The 22,888-nt window shown below is 42.1% G+C and overlaps 1 protein-coding gene across 1 annotated transcript in view; it reads left to right on the top strand.

The window, feature by feature from the left end:
- Positions 1-2,780: 2,780 nt before the first annotated feature.
- Positions 2,781-22,888, top strand: part of fras1 (Fraser extracellular matrix complex subunit 1) — a gene marked incomplete at its 5' end in the record, with an annotated part of 337,050 nt that continues 316,942 nt past the window's right edge. Inside the window, 2 exons of the mRNA XM_083979904.1 lie at positions 2,781-2,847; positions 8,759-8,790. Coding sequence (XP_083836030.1) covers positions 2,781-2,847; positions 8,759-8,790 — 99 coding nt within the window. The remainder of the gene's footprint in view (positions 2,848-8,758; positions 8,791-22,888) is intronic.

Genomic DNA, 22,888 nt, shown 5'->3' with positions numbered 1-22,888 from the left:
TGGAAAGCTAATATAAACCTAAAACTTCAAATAAAAGCTGTGTGAAGTTGACGATCAGAGTAATATCGTAGAAGAGAGGCTCTCGAACGTTTCACTTTTGTGATCTCTTAAATTTCCTCTCCAACACATTAACATCATGCACCACAGGTAAGAAGAGGAAGCATAAAAACACTTGACACCTTCTGGTTCAGTGGACGTTACCAGATCGATTAGCACAGTTGGCATCTTTTATGTACGTTGCAGTGACGCTCACTCTCTGCTTTGTCCACAGACTGTGAAATAAAGATGGATGTGATGTAATGTCATCCTCTGGTTTCCTGAAGACGAGTTTTGAAGCTGCTCTGCTGTCGTCACCTTGGAGGTATGATGTGATAATAATACTTTAAACCTTTAAGGGGTTATTATAAGTTCGGTCTCTTTTCCTCTGTGCTGCTAACCCTCCTCTCCTCCATGTGCATTTGTTTTCAACAAAGCCGGTGAGAAATCAATCCATGGAGCAGTGGATAACGTTATTTATCATCTACCATGTTACCATATGTATATTTGTGTAGTCTTATCTGTCATAAACAAGAGATCACAACCTTTAATGTGCAAATCTTTCACAGTTCGAGTCATTGACTCCAGTGGCTGTACGAGGAACTGCAGGTTTTGGCCTCATTTCTTAAACCTCTGAAAGAGTTCAGGTTTATTTTGCCCCGCCCACTTTTCCTTTAAACGTTGACGTGATTGGTTCCTTAGGTCAAACGACACTATGAAGCTCGGGCTGCCTGCATCTCCTATTATGAATCATCCAATTAAATGACTATATAAAACATAATTAAACAGATAAATTGAGCACATCAACAACATAATAAACTTATATTTTCAATTTTTCATCCTCTCTTTGGTAAAGTTGTGCATTAAAGTTTTAACATGGAGATCATTTTGAATTAAGTTTTTCTGCCCCTCCCCTCCTGTTTCCTCCATTAGATTCATCTCCGGACATATAATCCTCTGCTTTAAGTTTATATCACACCAATGTGCCATAAAGTGCAGTGCAGTGCAGTGTCACGCTCTTAAAGCCACCAGGCGTTTAGATATGCAGCATAAAGGGAGGATCCTGGAGGATTAAACGCCATTAAGTGAGATGAAGTCACTATAAACTCCCTACAAGAGACTAATGATGATGTAACAGGGGATAAAAACACCATTAAATATGTCGAGGTGGCTGTTCACACCGTAATAAACTTAAAACAGTGAGTGTTGAGACCCACAGGCCCCACAGCACGAGTAATGTAAGATGAATACTAGGTGGTAAAAAAAGAAAAAAAAAAGAAAAAAGTGATTTTAAAGCCCCAGTATGTAACTTATTTGGCTTTTTATTAGCAAAAATCAAATATTGCTTTCATAAATACGTTTTTCACTTTAGTCGAATCACATCCACATACAAATAAAAGCTTTCTCGTACCTTAGAATGAGTTGTTACAAGTCTTTACAAATAGCCTACATAAGGGGGGCACACCAAACCGAGGCTGTCATGTTGCATCGCCATTTTTTACGTTTGGCAAACAACCAACCGATGTAATTTTACGAGAGAAAGACGGTAAAACATGGGTCAGGTAAACAATACAACATCACCATGACAGCATATTGTCACACCTGTATTGTTCTGCCTTGTGCTGGCGGACCACTTGTTTACATGCAGTGTGTCTGTTGTCTGTCTGACGTCTGCCCGATTTCACGTGAATGCAACATCGAGAATGTTCAGATATGCATCCGCACCGCTAGATGGGGGGAATTCCTACACATTATAGGCTACCTTTAACTCCACTGAGCAGGACAAAGACAAAAAGTCATGTGTTATTTCTGTGATTTCCTGCTGTAAATGGGATTATGATCTGCGTTACATCCATTCATCACCAAAAAAAAAAAAAAATTAATCCCTACAGCGCAGCAGACAGCAGAGTCCTCACCGTGTGTGAGATTATATCTGCGTGGTGTAGTGGTGGGAGGTGGAGGTGGAGGTGTGGCAGAGGAGGAGAGGTGGTGGTGGGACGTCCCCCTGGACAGAGGAAAGAAGAAGGAGAGGAGGAAGGAAGGAAGGAAGGAGTGGAGGGAAAGAAGGAAAGACGCTGGACAAGAAGTGACTTTAAACAGTCGCTGCAGGAGCGCACAAAGTCCGACCGCCTCTCCGCCGCTCGTCGTCATGCGCCTCGGCTTTTAAAAGTGTCTCGGCTGCTGAGAGAGAGACAGAGAGAGACAGAGAGAGAGAGGACAGGTCCACCTTGCACTCGGCGTGGTTTTCTCTCTGTGAGTTTTGCGCTCGACCGGCAGCGCAGTGAGAAAGAGGGGGAGAGAGAGAGAGCGGAGGGAGGAGGAGAAGAGAGATAGATAGAGAGAGAGAGGTGGTGGTTGTGGAGAGCTACTTTCGGGGGCTGCGCTGCTGCTGCTGCTTCATACCAGACCGGAGCGCAGCGCTCAGGAGCCGGACTCGTTTGCGCTCCGTCTCCCTGCTCCAGCTCCGTCTCCCTCTCTCCTGGATCTTTTCCTGCTTGTTTCCCTTTTTTTTAATCTTTCTTTTTTCTTTTTCTTTTTTTTTTTATAGCCTTGACACCCCCGGAGCTCCAATAATAACAATAATGCTCAGAGAGAGACCTGCTCTCACTTGAACTGAAGAGAGACACTTAAAACACATCGGCGCGTTTTTTTTGTTGGTTTTTTACCTTCTTCTCTCCTTGACTTGGATTTGGATTTATTGATTGATCGATTGATTGAAGACTGTTTTTTGGGGGGCAGCGACCATGACTGGACGGTGGATATTTGTCGGCGCCCTGGCTGCGATCCTCACCGTCCCCCGAGGGATCCACGGTTGGTATATTTTTGGTCTCTTTTCTTTTCACCAGTTGTTATGTAGGTCAGGGGTTATCGGACGGAGTGGAGACCACCCTGATACACATTCATGCACATTGCACATCGCACATTGCACATTGCACACGCCGAAACCTGCACCAGTAGTATAGTTTCACATCGGCTACTTTTTTCTCTCTCCCCCCTCTCCACCGACAGTCAGTCTGTTCAGTTGTACTCATTAGAAATCCTGCAGAGGAGAGAAAGTTGCAGCCACAGCTCCCACTGATCCAGACAAGTAGATATACATGTATGCTATGTAATTCATTCCTCAAGTTGCTGAGGAAGTCCTGCAGCTGGAGCCCTTGTTTTAGGTTTTCAGGTTGTTGTTTCCCAGGCTGAGAGAAAGTTTGTGAAAGAAAGGTGGTTAGTTTTAGAGTGATATAAGTCAGTAAGGTGGAGATTTTCTGATCTTATCTAGATGTTTAGATATAGAAGCTTTATTCCATTCAAACCAGTATCTGTTCTCAAATCTGTAAATCAGACAGAAGTGAAGTCAAACTTTTTTATCTCTGAGAAAACAAAAGAGTCAGGCTGGAAACTGCCTCAAGGAATAAAAATCTCCCGCCAGCCAGCCAGCTAGCCGTTATCAAGACACCTCATCTCCTCCAGGTGAGGGAGGGAGGGAGGGAGATTATCTGATGTAAACTCTGCAGGAGCTCACACTTCACATTCAACACCTGTGTGAGTGAGTTGACCTGCTCTGCTCTGCATGTTTCACTTCTTCCTGAATAATCTCAACACTCACACATGCACATGCCATTTGAAATATTTATGTCCGCCCCGGCATCAAATCTAAAAAGGTCTTCTTGGCCGATGCACAGCAGCAGCAGCAGCAGCAGCAGCAGCAGCAGCAGCAGCAGCAGCAGCGTATTACAGCACTATTCCCATCAGTGGAAGTCATAATGCATCAGATTTCTGAGGAAGAGCAAGAATCCCAAAGCAGCAGAAGCAGCAGAGTCCGACCGGCCCATTCAGAGGTTTTCCTTTTTTTTTTTAAGGGATAGTTCACCCAAAATTCAAATTTCACTCATTATCTACTCACCCTCATGTCGACTAAGAGCTGTGAGAAGTTTCAGAGTCCTCCGTGGCTTCTCTGAGTTATGGGGGGGTCCGTGCAGCAGTATTTGTCCATATAATGGTTGTGAATGGATACCACTTTTCTTCGTCCAAAAAGACACACCAAAAAACATCAAAATACCTCCATGCTGCTCGTCTGTAATGTCCCTCTTGTATTGAAGCCCCAACATGAGAAATTGTTCCGCCGGTCACCGCAAATCACGCGAGATTTGCACTGACACAGGATAAGCAGTGAACTGAGACACTGGGAGCTTCTGCTTCAAACAAGCTTAAAATATAGACTTATTACATTTTTTCCGGAACAATTTCTCATGTCGGGGCTTCAATACAAGAGTGACATTACAGACGAGCACTATGGAGGTATTTGGATGTTTTTTGGTGTGTCTTTTTGTTACGAAGAAAAGTGAGCCCCATTCACAACCATTATATGGACAAATACTGCTGAAATTTGAATTTTGGGTGAACTATCCCTTTAACTTTCACTATCAGAGCCATGAAGGCCTGTTACTGTAGCTGGTGCAGCAGCAGCTCATTACCTGCAGCAGAGGAGTCGGGCTGCATGTTGAAATCTGGCAGCAGCAGCAGAACCACCACACTCCACCAAAAATCATTAGCATCATCTTTTCTTCATCTCGGGCACGTGTCCAATCCGCTTGGCAGCTGTTGATCCACTGAAAGTCAAACTTTTATATAAAGAGAGATGCTCCTTATTCTTCTTTTTCTGCTTCTTCCTCCTCCTCTGGCGTTGGCGAGCCGAGCAAAGTGGTTTAGAGGAGTTAAAACGTTCCAGACGTGAGGTGGTGATGAGGAGGCTGACTCCATCACGATTGTGGCTGTGAGTTTCTGCAGCATCATCATCATCATCCTCACCATCCCTGCCCTGACTCTTCCCAGAGATCAGAGTCTCACTCACACACACACACACACACAGGAGAGATAAATAGTGTATCTGTGAGGGAGGAAACACGGATCATCTCATCTTTAAATCAGACTGTTTGACTGCGCTGCCTCCTGCTCAGCGGCGCTGCAGTGATTCAGCGATCCACAGGTCCCGACCGTGCCCTGCTGTTTTGGATTAAATGAGCTGTTTTGAAAGTCAAGAAGAGCATATAAATGAATATACTGTATATCAATATATATAAGTATGCAACAAAAACAAAAAATCACTTTTAAAGTATAACCAGCCCAAGTTTAAAGACACTTTTATTCCTTCTGGGATGGATCTGTCTGTTTCTGAGCGGAGCTGCTGCTGCTGCTGCTGCATCGTAAACAGTGAAATCTCCTCTTGATGATGAATAATTGAAGAGAGAAGCTCTCAGGTGGAAGGGGCTCATTCAGAAACCTTGTCAAATTACTCTTTGTGTGATGTGTTAAGACTGTGAGGTGAAGGCAGACGCATGCATACGGTTGTCATGTCTTCTCTTGAGTTGCCATGGTTTCTCTCTCATAATCAGATGATGATTTAAATATTTTGTCATTACGAGACTCTTTTCACGCCCTCAGATTCTCCAGATGTAAAAAGCCTTGTTGATTCGTTCATGTTTGATGATGATAAACACCAGAACTTAAAGGGATACTTCACCTAAAATTGCATAATTCACTAATTTTCTACTCACCGTCATGCCAAGGAAGGGTTTGGAGAACTTTCAGAGTCATCAAAACGCTTTAGGAGATCCAGGGGGGGTCCAGCTGGCAAAGGGTTTTCATATAATGGCGGTGGATAGAGTTCACTTTTGAATCGTCCAAAACACACACTATGAAACATCCAGATACCTCCATACTGCTCGTCTGCACTGACCCAAGTGTCCTGAAGCCGCCACATGGAAAAGTTGTTCGGAAAAAATTAATGTGATCTCTGTTTTTATCCTTGTTGTAGCAGTAGCTCCCAGTGGCTCTGTTGATGTTTGTGCGCATGCGCGAGATTTGCTGCGAGATGTTCATTCATCATTTTAAACCATTGGATCTATGATGTAAACATCTCGCCGCAAATCTCGTGCAGCCACTGGGAGCTACTACTACAACAAGGCTAAAAACACAGATCAAACTAATTTTATCCAAACAACTTTTCCATGTGACGGCTTCAGGACACTTGGGTCAGTACGGACGAGCAGTATGGAGGTATCTGGATGTTTCATAGTGTGTGTTTTGGACGATTCAAAAGTGAACTCTATCCGCCGCCATTATATGAAAATCCGTTGCCAGCCGGACCCCCCCTGGAACTCCTAAAGCGTTTTGACGACTCTCTGAACCCTTCCTGGGCATGACGGTGAGTAGATGATTGGTGAATTATCGATTTTGGGTGAAGTATCCCTTTAATTTCTCAAACTTCTATTCAATTTTTTTACACATTTTTAGACTTTTAGTCAATAGAAGTTTTTCTTCCTGTTGCGAGTTTTGTTGCATTGCTAAGTAATGAAGAAAAACCAAAAGCCTCAAACATATTTTCTCAGTATCTTCTGTATGAAGGCATGAAAATGAGCCAGTCTGTCCATTTCTATTGTTGTTGCACACAATAAAACACCCATGCAACTTGAAAACAAGATAAGTTGTGCCCACAAATCTCCACTCGCACATTTTTGCACAAACAAATTCTCATCTCACTGGATTCACACTGTGATAAAACGCTTCGCCCACTTGGAGCCGCCTGCACTTGATGAAGGGTTAATTAATGTCTCAGTGTGGAGCTTGTTTAAAAAAAACTCTGCTGTTGTTAATTGGTTACTGGGATCATCTTTCTTAAGCTGCACAACTTAACCACCTCTGTGTATCATCCACAAACTGATTAAACTCCCAGATTACATATTTTTTTTCCCCCCGTGCACTCTTTCTGCCAGACTGGGAGATAAAGAGACAAGAGCACGAAGCAGCAGCAGCAGCAGCAGCAGCACAAATAGACTCTGGCTCTGGGGCATCGTGTATGACTCTGCAACTGTAACTGTACTCTTGTTTTCCCATCTGGATCATTATGGTAAATGTTAACCTCCCGCTGCACTTTTCCCCCGGCGGCAGCTCAGATTTCTCTGGTCTTGTCTTGTTGTGTTTTGTTTTTTGTTTTTTGACGAGGCTGGTGCGAAAGCGTGCGCACACATCCGTCTGTCTGTGTGTGTTTGTGTCTGTCTGCGTTTTCTTAACATTTATCCCTCAAATTGAGCGGAGATAATCAGCGCTGCCGTGCCCTTTCAGTCTAAAGGTGCCGCATGTTCTGGCTCTTAAGCGCTCGTGATGCACTGAATGCTAATGAAGCTAAATGATCAATTTAAGGAGTTTTCAGTGTTTACACCGGGGGTGGGCAAACTTTTTGTTGTGTTGTGTTGTGTTATTGGTTTTTATTGCACTATTTATATGTTTTAAAGAGACCCAGGTTGGTTATAAAAGAATCTCATAATAATGTGGATGATCCTACAGCCTGCTCCGCTATAAGGATTTTAAATACATTTCCAAAGTAATTTGCCTAAATGCTCACAAAAAAGTTAGTCTGGAGCCCTGACGCTCGAGCCACATATAAGCGTCTTTATGACAATATGCGCTAGAGCTCATGGGAAATGCAAGTCTTCATTCCGGCAAAACATGAAAGTTCCTCGGAGGGGCTTCAAGGTGCTGAGAGAGAACCAGGGCAGAAAGCATTTCATTGCATTGGCTGTACATTGTACATCTTTTTAATGTATATGACAGATAAACTAAACTAACTAATATGAATTACATGCAAAAGCAATTACCTCAAAGTAAAAGAAAACTTGGGAGCAGTGTAGTTGTTCGTCACTGTTTTCTTTCCAGTGCATCAAAGTTTTCAGTCAATTTTGTACCAATATTCGACGGGCTGGATTAAAAATGGCCGTAGTTCGCCCTGGCCTGTTTTATACTGAACTCTGAATGGGACTGTAGGGCGTTCAGGGGCCAGATTCACCAATATGTTCTAAAGAAATGTCTTAAGATCTAAAATTAAGAAGTTCATAAGAAAGCTCTTAGGTGCAATTCATCAATATTTTCTTAAGAACAGTCATTTCTTACGAATTTCTTATTTTTCCTATAACAACTTCTTAAAATACGTCACTGCATTGCATTGCACGCGCCATTTTAAGACAAGTTTTTTCTTTAAAAGAAACTTATGAAGAAAGTTAAGAAAAAACTTTTTTGGAGAATATGACTTCTTCTCTTTTTTCTTCTTAAGAAAAAAAAAGACACTTTAGAAGATTTTTTTTCTTAAGAAGGTTTTGTGAATCTGTCCCCAGGTGTTCAGCCACTTAGAGTTTAAAGTCCCATACAGTTTTTATACAGATACAATCAGCAAACATGGTGTCTTGTTTGGTAAAGTTGGTCTTTAGTTAGTTAGTTAGTCTTGATGAGCAGCAGTGGGAGCTTCTTTTAGCTTCTTTTAGCTTTTGTTGCAACACTTGTTTGTCAGTTTGCTGATTTCATGGCTTAGCTTCAAGTTGAGCAGATTTTCACTATTTGTTTTTTGGATTATTCTCCCACTGGGGGACGTCTTGTCTGTTTATTTATTTATCCGACACTTTACACCAACTCGTGCTGCTGAGTACGTACGTATATCGAACCACTTCCCCAGAGTTTGACACGGCCGCTGTCACGGAAACTCACATCTCACTTTTTGAAGGGAATTGATTTCTCATCCTTCATCGAGCTGAACCGCCGTTTGACCCGAGCGTCTGCAGGAATCACAATGACACATTTGCATAATCCCTAAGAAAAGAAAAAGGCTGTGGTGATGTATCAATAATACCGAAGGCGTGCGGCTCTCTAATGCTAATGTTTTCTTTTCTTTCCCTCCACCCAGGTGCCTGTACCTACGAGGGATCGCTGTATGCGGTAGGTGCAAACCGAACTTTTCTGCTCTGTATCATCATTTGGTAAAACCTTGTTCCCCATCTGCTCGCAGAATTAGGATCTGGAGTCTGTTTGTGGAGCCTGATGGGTATTTGCTCATGTATTATTCAGAGGGACATTACCAAGTTGAGCATGAGTGACGGCTGCAGTCGTTAAGTGCGTGTATGTACTGTATGTGCTCAGATAGGTGGTAAGGAGAGTAGGTATAGCTACTATGAGCAGGGATTGCTGCACAGTCACACTGAGATCTAGCTGAGAAGATGTGTCTCATCTATAATGCATGCCGGATACTGACTCTGTGTATGATAACAGTGATGAGAAAGCATGATGCAGCTCGGCGGCTGAAGGTTATAGCCTCTTTTCACAAGTTGGAAAAAGAGTTTTGTGATGAGCTTTTCCTTCTTTCACTGTGTTTCTGCTTCTGTTTTCTGGGCATTGGCCAACATCCAAGGGTTTTTTTTTTTTTTTGCTCCAAGATGTGCTTTTTTTTGTTTTGTTTTTATATTATTCTTTAAACTCTGCTCTGCTGCCGGATACTCTACTCGTCGTCGTCTCCTGGCGTGGGAGACTTATTACAAGCGTTTGAAGTTGTCGTGTTCTGGCTCGAGGCTGCGACCCAGGAGGAGAAGTCGCTTCGTTCCCGTTGTGTCGGCTTTTGCCCGCTACAACGTGTGATTTGTAAGAGTTGAACCTCCTCCAAGCTTTTGCACTTTTTTTTTTTCCATACACACACTTTTTTCCATGAGCATTACACCTGATATGTTGTTGAACAGTGCTGTTGATACCTGGCTGCAGGGGTTTGCTCCTGTGTTATTGATGTTGCATCCCACAGGTTTCAGATTGGGTTGAAGTCAAGCCAGTCTTTAATTCTCTACAATGCACCTGGCTTTGAGCATGGAGGAGGTGTTGCCGTGGTTTTTTTCAGTGTTTTATTTGAAGTGTGGATCCATGTGAAGGTATATTTGTGGTTTTAAGAACAAAACAACTGTGTCTTACACAATCATTTGTGTTGTTGTCTTCTCCTCTCTGTGGTCTGAGCTTCTCTTCTGATTCACTCACTGAACCGAAGTCCTGTAAGGTTTTTTTGCACAGTGGGAGGGTGGAGCTGAGAGTGGTGACATCACAAAGTTACAGGAAGTTCTAACGGCTCGTTTTTATATAAAGAGGAGCTTCACCCAAAACAAACTTTTTCTTGTTCGTTTTGAAAAAGAAATCTCTGTAAACACGGCATCGTTTCCAGAAATATCTGCGTACACATGGATCCATTGAAAGTGACTGAAACGGCTGTAGTACATACATATGCCATTGTTGTTACATTACGTTACGTCCATAGACTGTAACGTCTTGCGGTGTGTGTCAGGTTACAGGTTAGAGCGGTCGGGGGTATGACATCATCGTTTTGCTGGGGCGGCGTTTTCAGATTTTTCCAATCTGGGACTCGTTTCCAAACACTGTTTACTGTTTTCACCCCCCCGAAAACGCCGTTGTCGTCAGGACGAACTTTCCTTTAATTTCATTTTGATTTATTCCATTCATGGTTTACATACTTCACACGGTTGCACATATTTACATGATGTGCTGACATGTGTGATGATATAATCACCATAAATGGAAAGGAGCATGAAGGAAAACTTATAGTACCTGCCCCTTTCTATAGTTATAATGGCATGTATTTGCGTGGATGGGCTCTCAGTGTCTGAATACAGGCTGTGTGCATTTCTCTGTGGACTGAGGCTTTGATACTGTAACACTAATAATATAAAACCTAGAGCTGCTATATAATCAAAAAATACTGAGACAACACGAGACCTTTAATTCAGAGCAAGGAAACGTTAAGTTGGAAACACCGGTGTGGTGAAACCTGCATTACATCACAAGTGTCAAGTGTGATTTCATGCAGAGGTTATAGGTGTAATCTAGAGAAATTGAAGTTATCATAACCTCAATACATTTTTTACTTTTTTTTTTATCACACTCACCCTGTAACTGCAGTTTGCCAACGTACTGTTCAATGTTTAATATGGTCTGTTAACTGTTTAATATCAGCCGTCAGCCGGTCACTTCATCTGCGACCCAGGAGTGTCTCTGAACGCAACTGTTTTCTCTCACTCACTTATTTGAGTTTTCGCATCACCAGAGGAGGAGGAGGAGGAGGAGGAGGAGGACTGAGTTTGTCTGAAGGAGCTGAGAGAAACGTACCTGCAGGTTTAAACAGAGGTCTGAAAGCAGTTTCAGAACTTCTTCAGGAGGGTAAAAGACAAGAATTGCGAGCGGTTTAAAAACTTTCAGCATCACCGCAGGATGTACTTTTGGCGGGAGGGGGGGGGGGGGGGGGGGGGGTGTAATTCTGTAATGCCTTCAGAAAAATCTGTGTCCCAACCCAAGTAAAAGAAGAAAAGGAATGAAATCTGCTGCTGTGCACTTTGGAAAAACACCACTTGTGTCTTGCAACAACTGGTAATCTCTCTTAAAAAGCCTTAAACACGGTCCTCGGCGGTTGCAGTTGTGGTTCCCAGGCAGGAATAATGACGAACTCAACTCTGCTGCTGCTTTGTTCCCCCGTGCTGCCGTGTTATCAGTGTAATGACAGTAGTAGAAGCTCAAAAACAGCGAGTGGTAACATACCTGCAATCCTGTAAATGCATGAGAACACATCCTGCATCTCCGGCGTTGTTACTTTCCCTCCTACTCTGCAGCTTTGAAAAAAAGAAAAAAGGTGCAGGGAGGAGGGGGGGGATAATTACTGGAGCGGAGATGTAAAGACAGAAATGATTGAGTCTGTGTTTTTAAAGGAGGGAGGGAAAGGAAGGGAAGAGAAGAGAGGGGGTTTGTGGGAAGTAAAAGGAGACAGGTGGGACGTCCCAGCATGTTTGGACAGTTAGACGGGGGAAAAAAAGTCCTCGTTCTGGAGTTCAAAGTGAAGAAACCACCCCTCCTCCCTCCCTCAACACCTGGAGTGGTGGGCAGAGAGGAACAAATGGAGGGAGAGGGAGAAGAGAAGGAACCAGATTAAAGGGATAGTTCACCCAAAATTGAAATTGCACTCATTATCTACTCACCCTCATGTCGAGTCGACTAAGGGCTGGGAGAAGTTTCAGAGTCCTCCGTGGCTTCTCTGAGTTACAGGGGGTCTCGGCGTAGCAGTGCATGTCCATATAACGGTTGCAAATGGATACCACTTTTCTTTGTAACAAAAAGACACACCAAAAAACATCCAAATACCTTCATGCTGCTCGTATGTAATGTCCATCTTGTATTGAAGCCCCGAAATGCGAAATTGTCCCGAAAAAAATTAAATAAGTCTATATTTCAAGCTTGTTTTGTAGCGGAAGCTTCTCGAAGCTCCTCTTCCCGGTTCGTCAAATTTGGACGAACTGGGAAGAGGACGGTCCCTGGTTCGTCCAAATTTGAGGAACCGGGAAGAGGAGCTTCCGGTACAAACAAGCTTGAAAAATAGACTTATTTAAATTTTTTCAGGACAATTTCGCATTTCGGGGCTTCAATACAAGACGGGCATTACATACGAGTAGATAATGAGTGAAATTTCAATTTTGGGTGAACTATCCCTTTAAAGTGCAGGTCTCTCTCTGCAGCAGACACCCTCGGGCCTCGCTGTGTGGCAGACTTCTGCTTCTGCTTCTGCTTCTGTTTTTATATGATTAGATTTGGTGTTCGGCTTCGATTTTGATATGCCATGAAAAACAAACTCAGCCAAGACTCGAACACAGATCAGTTTGATGACTCTTCACAGCTAAATTAAAGAAGACATAAAGGTGCAGTTATACATGTGAGCTGCTGACACACATTTAGATCTGCAGGGTGAATGCGCTGCACCAGGGCAGAGGAACTCGATCTGCACATGTTTGTTTTTTTTAGGATTTTCCAAATGTGGAAGTAAATGATTCCACCTCCTCCTCCTCCTCCTCCTTTTCTTTCTTGGTAGGAAGCTGAGGTAACGAACCACATCGGAAGCGACTGCTAGCATTCAGGGCCACTACACTACACTACGGGAAAAAAAAAAAAAAATCTGATACTCCCAAGAAAAAAAAAGTAATGTAATGATTTTTGTTTGAAAAGGAGGCTCAACGCTCCTGTTCTGTTGTCCTTCTGGGTCAAGGAAGGAAGGAAGGACGAAGGAGAAAGATGGAGGGAAGGAACAGATTGGGCCAAGGAAGGAAGACGAATTAAAGACGAAGGGAAGGAAGGGAGGAAAGAAGAAAGGAAGGGAAAAGGGATTGTGGAAAGAAGGAAGGGAAAAAGGATGCAAAGATGGAAGAGGGAAAGAGATTGGGTCAAGAAGGAAGGGAAAAGGGGATGGTGGAAAGAAGGAAGGGAGAAACGAAGAAAAGAAGAATGGAGGGAAGGAACAGATTGGGTCAAGGAAGGATGAAGAAGTAAGGATGGAGGAAGGAAGGAAAGAAAAACAATTATGGAAGGAAGGAAGGAAAAGGGATTGTGGAAAGAAGGAAAGAAAGATGTAGGCGGGAAACAGATTGGGTCAATTTGGCAGGAAGGAAGGAAGGAAGGAAGGAAGGGAAAAGGGATGGCGGAAAGAAGAAAGGGAAAAAGGAAGAAAAGAAGAATGGAGGGAAGGAACAGATTGGGTCAAGGAAGGAAGAAGAAGTAAGGACAAAGATGGAAGGAAGGAAGGGAAAAGGGATTGTGGAAAGAAAGAAGGGAAAACGAAGGAAAGAAAGATGTAGACGGGAAACAGATTGGGTCAATTTGGTCAAAAAGGAACGAAGAACAAGTAAGGAAGGAAGGAAGGGAGGAAGGGGGAAAGGAAGAAAAGAAGGATGGGGGAAGGGAACAGATTGGGTCAAACAGGAGGGTTAAAAAATAAACTGTTTTGGGTTAAAAAAAAAAGACCTTGAATTAATTTTAACTTTTATTTCATCGGAAACTGATGCTTTTACTTTCTACTTACTGTTAATTTACAATGTAATTTTCATTGTTTGTTTGTCTTGTGGACCCCAGGAAGAATAGAGACAACTAATGGGGGTCCGTTTAACAATAAACAATAAAATGTGTTGGGGGGGAAAAAGTCATAATTTTACAGTAAAAGTTGCATTTTGAGAAAAAAAAGATGGAAGCAGATGGTGCGTCGCCGTCTTCTCTCGATGATAAAAAAGAAAGAAATAAATAAAATGAGGTGGGTGTAGCTGAGCGGTGACCTCCAGCCGGTGGTGCAGTGAGTCAACACACACGACTTCCTGTTATCTGCATGAACAATGAGCGTTTATGATTGATAAGGAAAAAACAACAGCAACAAAAAAAAACACAAAACAAATATGGCTGCACAGATGGCTGAGAAGGTTCAGGCAATATGGTCAAGTGAACAAACTCAGAGTCGGCCTCTTTGACAGCCACCGCCATATGGTGAGAAAGAGCAGAGGGACAGTTTAAAGGGATAGTTCACCCAAAATTCAAATTTAATTTCTCATTATTTACTCACCCTCATGTCGACTAAGGGCTAGGAGAAGTTTCAGAGTCCTCCGTGCCTTCTCCGAGTTACAGCGGGGCTCCGTGCAGCACTGCATGTCCATATGACGGTTGCGAATGGACACCACTTTTCTTCGTCCAAAAAGACACACCAAAAAACATCCAAATACCTCCATAGTGCTCGTCTGTAATGTCCCTCTTGTATTGAAGCCCCAACATGAGAAATTGTTCCAAAAAATGTGTAATAAGTGTATATTTTATAAGCTTGTTTGTAGCGGATTACACTTATTTATTTTTTTTCAGAACAATTTCTCATATTGGGGCTTAAATACAAGAGCCCTTAGCCCTTAGCCCTTAGTCGACATGAGGGTGAGTAGATAATGAGTGAAATTTGAATTTTGGGTGAACTATCCCTTTAAAGTCCGGGAGTTTCTGATGTTGGAAATCTTCCTGGTACTGTAGGTTTTTATAATTTGTTTGTGGTGAATTAATCAGGTGTTGCTTTGTCTTAAATGGGACGTTAAACAGCAGCTGGTTGTAGGTTTCGTTAAAAAAGTCTTTAGTCTCGTCTTCTCACCGGCTCAGAGTCTAATAACAAGGTGTGGGAGGGTGTGGAGTGGAGTGGAGTGGAGCAGCGTTTGGCCTGCAGACGGTCCAGCAGCCAGAAGCATCGTCTGGGCGTCAGCAGAGCGTCTTTACGTGACGTCAGCCCGGGGTCGTCCTAAACATCCTGATCCTGTCGGCTCATGTCAGCTAAGCTTCCACGCTTACATCACGTACTAAACATGGCTGCTGCTGCTGGAGAAACTAGAGGAGGAGGAAGCTCTCAAATTCTTAACATAGAGAGTTAGCAGCTATTACAGCAGAACTGAACCAACTTTTGTCAAGTGATTAAAAATGAAGTTGTGGTAGTTTAGTCCAGTGGTTCTCAATTTTTTTTTTTTACATCAAGGACCCCTAAATTGACACAAATTAGACTACGGACCCCCCGTTGGACAAAATTTTGAAGCAAACACCAGAAATACCTACACAAATATTTGTTCCGAGACTGAATAAAGTGTTCTACATTTAAATTAGGGCCAATGGCATGAATTTTTGGAAATATTATGGAGAAATTTCTGGAAAAAAGTGGTAGCTACAATTTCTCCAAAAACGTTCAAACATTTCTAGTGTAAAAGTGGTAAAATTCTCAAAAAAAGAAGTTAAAAAACAAACAAACAAACAAAAAAAAGTGGTAACATTTCTCAAAAAAAGTAAATAATAAAAATGTAGAAAAAGTGGTAGCCTACATTTATAAAAAAAAAAAAAAATTCTCAAAGAAAAAAAGTTTAACAATTCTAGAAAAATTGGAACAAAAAAAAAGTTCAACATTTTGTGGTGGTAAAATTTCTTTAAAAAAAAGAAGTAAAAAATAAAAATCTTGAAAAAGTGGTACATTTAAAAAAAAAAAAAAAAAAATTCTCAAAGAAGAAAAAGTTTAACAATTCTAGAAAAATTGGTAAAATTTCAAGAAAAAGTTGGGGACCCCCTTCAACCCTCTCAAGGACCCCTAGGAGTCCCCTGACCCCATGTTGAGAACCACTGGTTTAGTTGATAAAATGTTTGAAAACAGTGAAAAACTTTATGCAAAATTAAAAAAAGATGAGTAGGAAATGAGAGCCACAGCTGTTGAAGTGTGGCTCAGCGCCAGTCCAAGTATAAGAGCTGTAAAATTCAATCGATTATGTCTAAAATGTGCTTTTATTATCAAATTAAAACTTTTTGAAGAGTTTCTTAGTAGTTTTATTAAACTTTTATTATCTTGTGCGGTAACAGAGACTCTTCTACAACCAGTGAGCTGTGGATATTGGGGGGGGGGGGGGGGGGGGGTAACATGTACCACAGATTTTTAAATAACCCAGGACAGCGGTGCAGTTTGCCGGCCGCCACCGAGGCCGTGCGATGACGTGCAGCGGGGGCTCGGCAACATGCAGCACCATGTCCAAATATATCACCTGATCCCCCCCCCCTCCAGGCTCGAATTCCTGGAATTACAAGTCGCTGTTTCTGTAGGAATCAAAATGTAGGGCAACTCGAGAATAGCACCATCAGGGACGGAGGTCTGTGCAGTGTAAACCCCCCCTCAACCCCCCCGCCAAGCCCCTTGAGGTTTACTCTACTGGGAGGAAAAGCTGGGATTAAACGTGTGTGTGTGTGTGTTTGTTTACATACACACTCAGGTTTCCTGTAGGGACAAAGAAACAATCACGGTATTGCGATTGTCAAGATTATTATGCATTAATTAATTTCACAGCACTGTGAATGTGTAAAAAATCAAATACAGTCAAAATGTTAAAATACTTAAAGGTCCAGTGTGTAATAATAATTTGCAAGGTTTATTGGCAAAATCTGAATATACTATATATTTGAACAAGTGTATAATCGCTATAAACGAAAATTTGTTTCACTTTCGTAGTCTTATAATTATTCTTTTATACATATAATAAGGGTCTGGCTTTAGAGAGTGTCGCCATCAGCACGTTTCAAGAGTTTCACGTTCATAAATAAACCGCACGCCCCAAGCAAATTCAATACAGGACTGTTTAGGCTGTAAAAATGTCCTAAATGACGTCGTTTCCAGTAAACTCTGGACTACATCCCTTCAGGACACTTTGGTTGCAGCGGATGAGCAGTTGTGGAGGAATATTACATTTTTTTTGTGTAGTTTTATGGACTTTTTGTGTCGCTATCGACTCTCATATATGGATTTAGTTGGCACTTTGAGGAATAAAAAACTACTCCTACTTTTTGGTGAACTATTCCTTTAACTGTAATCGTGTCATCCTTATAGTAAACTGGCTTTAATCAGATTCAGAGTGTAGTTTTCCCTCGTAGCTGTGATGGTGCGGTGTCCGGTCTGTCTGTGCCCAGATTCCTGAATCCGAGCCTCTTGTTTCCCCTAACAACCGAGAACCATCCCAGCAGCTTCCCACAGTTCCCTCGTGGCGATGTCTTGCAAGTGTGTGTGTGTGTGTGTGTGTGTGTTGAGGCTAAATGTGTCACTCAGGCCGACTGGATGCACAACAGTTTGACATTTTATAGCACTGCTTCATTTTTTTCCCTTCTTTCCTCCCATTGTGAGAGTCTCTAATATAAAATCTCAGCTGCTATAACCAGCTCCAGAAATATGAACTGTGATAGAAATCCTTTTCACTTTCACTCTCAATACGACTTCAGTGGTTAATTTCGGACCCGCTGAGCTCACGACCACATCATCACCAATTATGCACAAATCACATGTACAGTATAGCCTAGTAGGTGTTTACGAAATGGGAGAACCATAAAAGGTAATGAATTTTTTGCTGCCGTGCTCTCGCCCTCTTTGAAGCACCATAATCTCTCCAAAGTGCTGTAAACACACAGCGCTCTCTCTCTCTCTCTATGTGTTGTTAGCAGTTAGCGTTAGGACGTTTTACTGCTTTTTTTTTTTCTTCTTTTTTTTGTTGTTGACATAATCACATGTCATTTCCACCGGCTGCTTGCAGCACATAAGTCAACTGATAATGAAACAGTGTGTAGTTGTAGAGAATAGATTCACTGCAGCTTCTGGTTCCCACGTTCACTTTCTGGAACAGAGGAGGTTGAGTTGAAGTCGTCAAACGTCCGTCTGTCTGTCTCTCTCTTTCTCTCCGTGACCATGCATGCATCCCTCTGTTTTGTAAGCGTGCACGTCGTCGCTTAACACACGATTAAGTTTAGTTTTATTAGTGAGAGTTTAGTGTTAATGAGGTGCGACGCCCAGTTAGCAGCATGAAGACGATTGCTGCCATATAAAACACTTTGGTTCATGAACACCTTGCTGCTTCTTTTTCTTGGTGCTCAATGCATTGTGGACCGTTTTTCCATCTTAAAGGAAGGGAATCAGCAAGCACTAGTCTCCCAGGTAATATATGATGGGTGCACGGCTCGAACAGGCTTGAAAGAAGTTAAAGGGCCAGCACTCGCAAAATGTCCTTTAGGTGGCTTTAATGTTAACACACTGCAAAATCTTACCAAGAATATTTGTCTGATTTCTAGTAAAAATGTCATTTCTAGTCAAAACAAATCTAATTATACCTAAAATAAGACTTATCACATTAAAAAGTAGCTTGTTTTTAGGCACTTTTTACTTCTTTCAAGCATATTTTCACTTGAAATAAGTAGAAAAATCTGAGAGTGGAGCAAGTTTTTCTTTCTTATTACAAGCTGCTTTCACTGGCAGATTTTCCTACTTATTTCAAGAGAAAGTTAGTTTGAAACAAGTGAAAATTATCTAAAAATGAGTAAATTTTTAGATGGTGAGTGGTAAGAGATTACTTTTGACTAGAAATGAGACATTTTGATAAGAAATAAGACAAATATTCTTGGAAAGATTTTGAGTTTTTGCAGTGCAGGTGGCGAGGTACAAACGTTTTGACAGTATTCTTCTTCAGTGTACAAAGACCAGGAAATGCAGGACGTTTAAATACTCTCAGCTACTTGTGCTTTATAGCCTTTATTTTTCATACGCACTTCATTTAGCTACTTCACTGTGCGATATCAGGTGGGTTTTGTTATTTTAGATGCACTTGTGTAATTTTATTTTGAAAATGCTTTTATTTTGTAGTAAGTAACTGGGAGTATTTAAACATCCTGCATTTCCTGGTCTTTGTAGACTGAAGAAGACTACTGTCGAACCGTTTTTCCATCTTCTCTGCAGCTGCCTGACCAGGGTCGCAATTTTGCAACTTGAGTTTGATTGCCGATGACTTTATCGCAACATAATGAGCTTATTATTTCTGCTTTAAGTTACTGGAAGGGAGGGGACATGAATTGGTTTTTGGACTTGAATCATGATAAATATTACAATTACAGCGTTTAATTGAACCCTAACCAGCAATCAAAGCAGTGAACATAAGACAGGTTAGATGAGTAACATCATCAACTCATACTAACCCTGTACTTTGATATGTAGATATATTCTAAATCTATTTATTTCTCATCATTTTTACGTAGTAATTTTCTTTATGTTCAGTTTCTGTTTTTGTACGGAAGCATTGAACAAAAAGTTTGTCCCAGCCAGGTCTGTAAGTTTTCTGTTGTGTTGTTAGCTTTTGCAGAGCCATGATTTGTCAGATTGATGGAGATATACTTCCTAATGTTGTTGCATGTTTGTGTCTCTTTATAAGAGATTTCTGAAGCCGCAGCATGTTGAGCTCTCAGGGCCACCGTAGCTTTGTGATATTTCAGCATTACTTAAGTGAAAGTTTCTCCCACTGCACTCTGTCCTATTTGTTTACCTCGTCTTTTTCCCACCCAAACTGAACTGAAACCTAGAAGTAAAAGTAAACAAACCTTTTTTTCTAAAGTGAAAGTGCAAAGCAGCAGCAGTATTTGGAAATGTCATGTATTGAGAGTTGAGTTGGAGCAGGTTGATTGTGAAGCTGCAGCTCAGACTGAAAGCAGAGGACAGTGAAGTCTCTTTTAAAGGAGCTGCCTATATCTCTGACTGAGCTCTGTGCCGCGGGGTAATATCCTCAGCTGGGGTATTCATATCCGTGGACACTGTACCCGGTGGGGTTTAGCGGTGAAATATGACATTAGAGGCGCTAATAGGATCTGACTGCTGTTGGACAGCGTATGTATATTAGTGGAAACTGCCTTTTTTAAAGGCTCCTTGGTGGATTAAACACCCCGGTGCTCGTGGTGAATGATAATTCCTTTGTGTGACAGCCGGGTCAACGCTGACTGGTGTTCCTGCTGCTGTTCGCCCCACGGGGCCCCAAAGCCACCCATGTGATCAGAGGGAGAAGGAAAGGAAGCCAAATAAGACCTCACTCTCGTCCAGCTATACTATAGGCGCAGGAGGAGGAGGGCAGAGAAGAGGCAAACAGAAAACTATACTGCAGCCAGGAGGAGAAAACTATAGAAGGAGAAGAGAAGAGAGCGTTTTCAGGAGGGAAATCATCATCTGAGGACAATGTGTGTAAAAATGTCCATAAAACTACACAAAAACCTTGTAATCTTCCTCCAAACAGTCCTGTATTGAATTTGCAAATTCAATACAGGACTGTTTAGGCTGTAAAAATGTCCTAAATGACGTTGTTTCTAGTAAACTCCGGACTATATCCCTTCAGTACACTTGGATTGCAGCAGACGAGCAGTGTGGCGGAATATTAAATGGTTTTTGTGTAGTTTTATGAATGTTTTTGTGTTGGGCCCTATTGACTTGCATATAAAGTTTACGTTGGACTACGAACCGGCCTCCCGGGTCTCCAGATGCACTTTGAGGAATAAAAAAACTACTCGGGAGTATTCATCAGCATGAGGATGAATTTCATTTTTTGGTGAACTATTCCTTTAACTGTAATCCCTATAGTATTCTGGCTTTACTCACATTCAGAGTGTAGTTTTCCCTCGTAGCTGTGATGGTGCAGTGTCCAGTCTGTGTTGTGGAAGTGCCCAGATTCCTGAATTGGAGCGATACTGCAGCCAGGAGGAGAAAACTACTGAAGGAGAAGAGAAGAGAAGAGAGCGGTTTCAGGAGGGAAATCATCATCTGAGGACGACAGTGTGACAACATAACGGCAGGAGGTGTGTGTGTGTGTGTGTGTGTGTGTGTGTGTGTGTGTGTGTGTGTGTGTGTGTGTGTGTGTGTGTGTGTGTGTGTGTGTGTGTGTGTGTGTGTGTGTGTGTGTGTGTGTGTGTGTGTGTGTGTGTGTGTGTGTGTGTGTGTGTGTGTGTGTGTGTGTGTGTGTGTGTGTGTGTGTGTGTGTGTGTGTGTTTGACAGCAGGGGCTCGACCTCACCTCCTCGGCCCCTGTGAGACCCGTAGAGTGTGTCAGCGTTTTCAGCTTTCACCCTGATAAGAAATTCTGGACAGGAGGGGAGGGGGAGGGGTCACCTGACAGGTGAGTTTGGACCTGAAAACTAAACTCGAAGAACGGTGGACAAGCTTTTTTTCCCTCTTTTTTTTAGTTCAGTTAATGCTGCTGCGCTATGAAAATATCAGACTCAATCAGACGTTAAGTCCTAAAGTCTGAATAATCTGCAGAAAGTTTGTAGGATAAAGTGCTGGTATCTTGTTTTGTTTTTTTCCATTTTACACTTTTACATAGTTTTTGGTTCTCCTCTTTACATTTCAACCTATCTCAGTGTAGTTTTCTGTATGATTTTGTAGTCTTTAGTAACAGCCAATCAGAAGAGAGGAGCCCCCCCTTCTAATTGGCTGATTGTTGTCTGAGTATTAAAGTAAATATAGAGCAGATTTCAAGTAAAAAACACTCGGATAAACCAAATCCTGCATGTGTTCAGTGTTTGACGGTAGAGCCGGGTGGGCGGGGCTTAGGGTGACTGCGTTGTTGTGACATCACAAAGTGACAGGAAGTCCTGACGGCTGGTTTTAAGGCTCCGTTTCTGAATACAGGCTGTGTGCATTTCTCTGTGGACTGAGGCTTTGATACTTTCACAGTATTAATATAGAACCGAGAGCTGCTTTATAATCACACTACACATGGGACATCTACCTTTTGTTCAATATAAGACCTTTAAAGTAAAGCAGTTTCTTTAAATGTCGTCATTGATTAATCTGGTGATTCGTCTGATTTATGACAATTAGACTTTCCTAGAATAAAATATTGAGTCTTTAGACGTCTGGTTTTTGTCTCGGTAACTGTCTCAAACCCCAAATTATTCTGTCAGCTAACACAGAGAACTACACAAAAAAAAACCAGCAAACCCTCCTCACCTTTGAGAGGAGAGTTACATCATCAGTCGATGAAAAATGCATGAAAAAACTTTGATTTGATTAAAACTCCCTCATGTTTTCTGTCAGAGCTTCAAGTTTTCTCACCACCATCTCAACTTTTGACTCGGTTGGAAGTTGTTTGTGTTTGATGTTCATTCAACGTCAACACAAGATGGAGAAAAAAGAAAAAAAGAAAAGCAAAACGACTTCAAGCTGCAGGTTTAACCTCCATCTGAGACGTTCTGTGCTGCTTCTTCAACAACCGCTGCCACTGTTAGATAGTAGAGGCTGCAGGATAAAGGCTTGTTTTGAGGAGAGCACACTCAGGCTTATTGAGCTCTTTGTCTGGTAGATCCTCAGTCCTGATTTCTCCAAATGAAGACCCCACCACTGCTCCAAAAAAACGCGACACATAATGTTCCTTCCTGTTTATCCTTTTGAGAGATTTTTCCCTGCGATGTGCGAACTTCCCCCTGACATAATGAATTGAGCAGCACCGGCGGCCGCCACTGATGTCAGGAGAATAGACGCTTTTGAGCAGCTACTGTGGCCCAGGACACACAGGAATAGATCATTTGAGGACTCTGAATCCGTGGCTCTTCTCTACCACATCTGAATTATTAAGCGGCCCGAGGCTGTGAAGTGCCTACACTGGCTGCTCTTTTCATGATGCTTTTAGTTTAAAGCTAAACTTCATCTTGCATCTCGGATCCCTTCGTTCTCCTTCGTTCGTTCATTCGTTCCTTTAGCAGTTTCCCCTTTCCATTTGTTTTTCCTCCGGGGAGAAACTTGCTGTGGTGTGTGTGTGTGTGTGTGGTGCAGGATTAAAAAACAATGTTGTTTTATTTTCATGTCCATCGTCGAGGTTTTGATTTACATCGCACAGACTCGTTAA

The sequence above is a fragment of the Trachurus trachurus genome (assembly GCF_905171665.1).
Source record: "Trachurus trachurus genome assembly, chromosome: 9".
Taxonomy (NCBI): Eukaryota; Metazoa; Chordata; class Actinopteri; order Carangiformes; family Carangidae; genus Trachurus; species Trachurus trachurus.
This window is presented reverse-complemented; position numbering and strand designations above follow the sequence as displayed.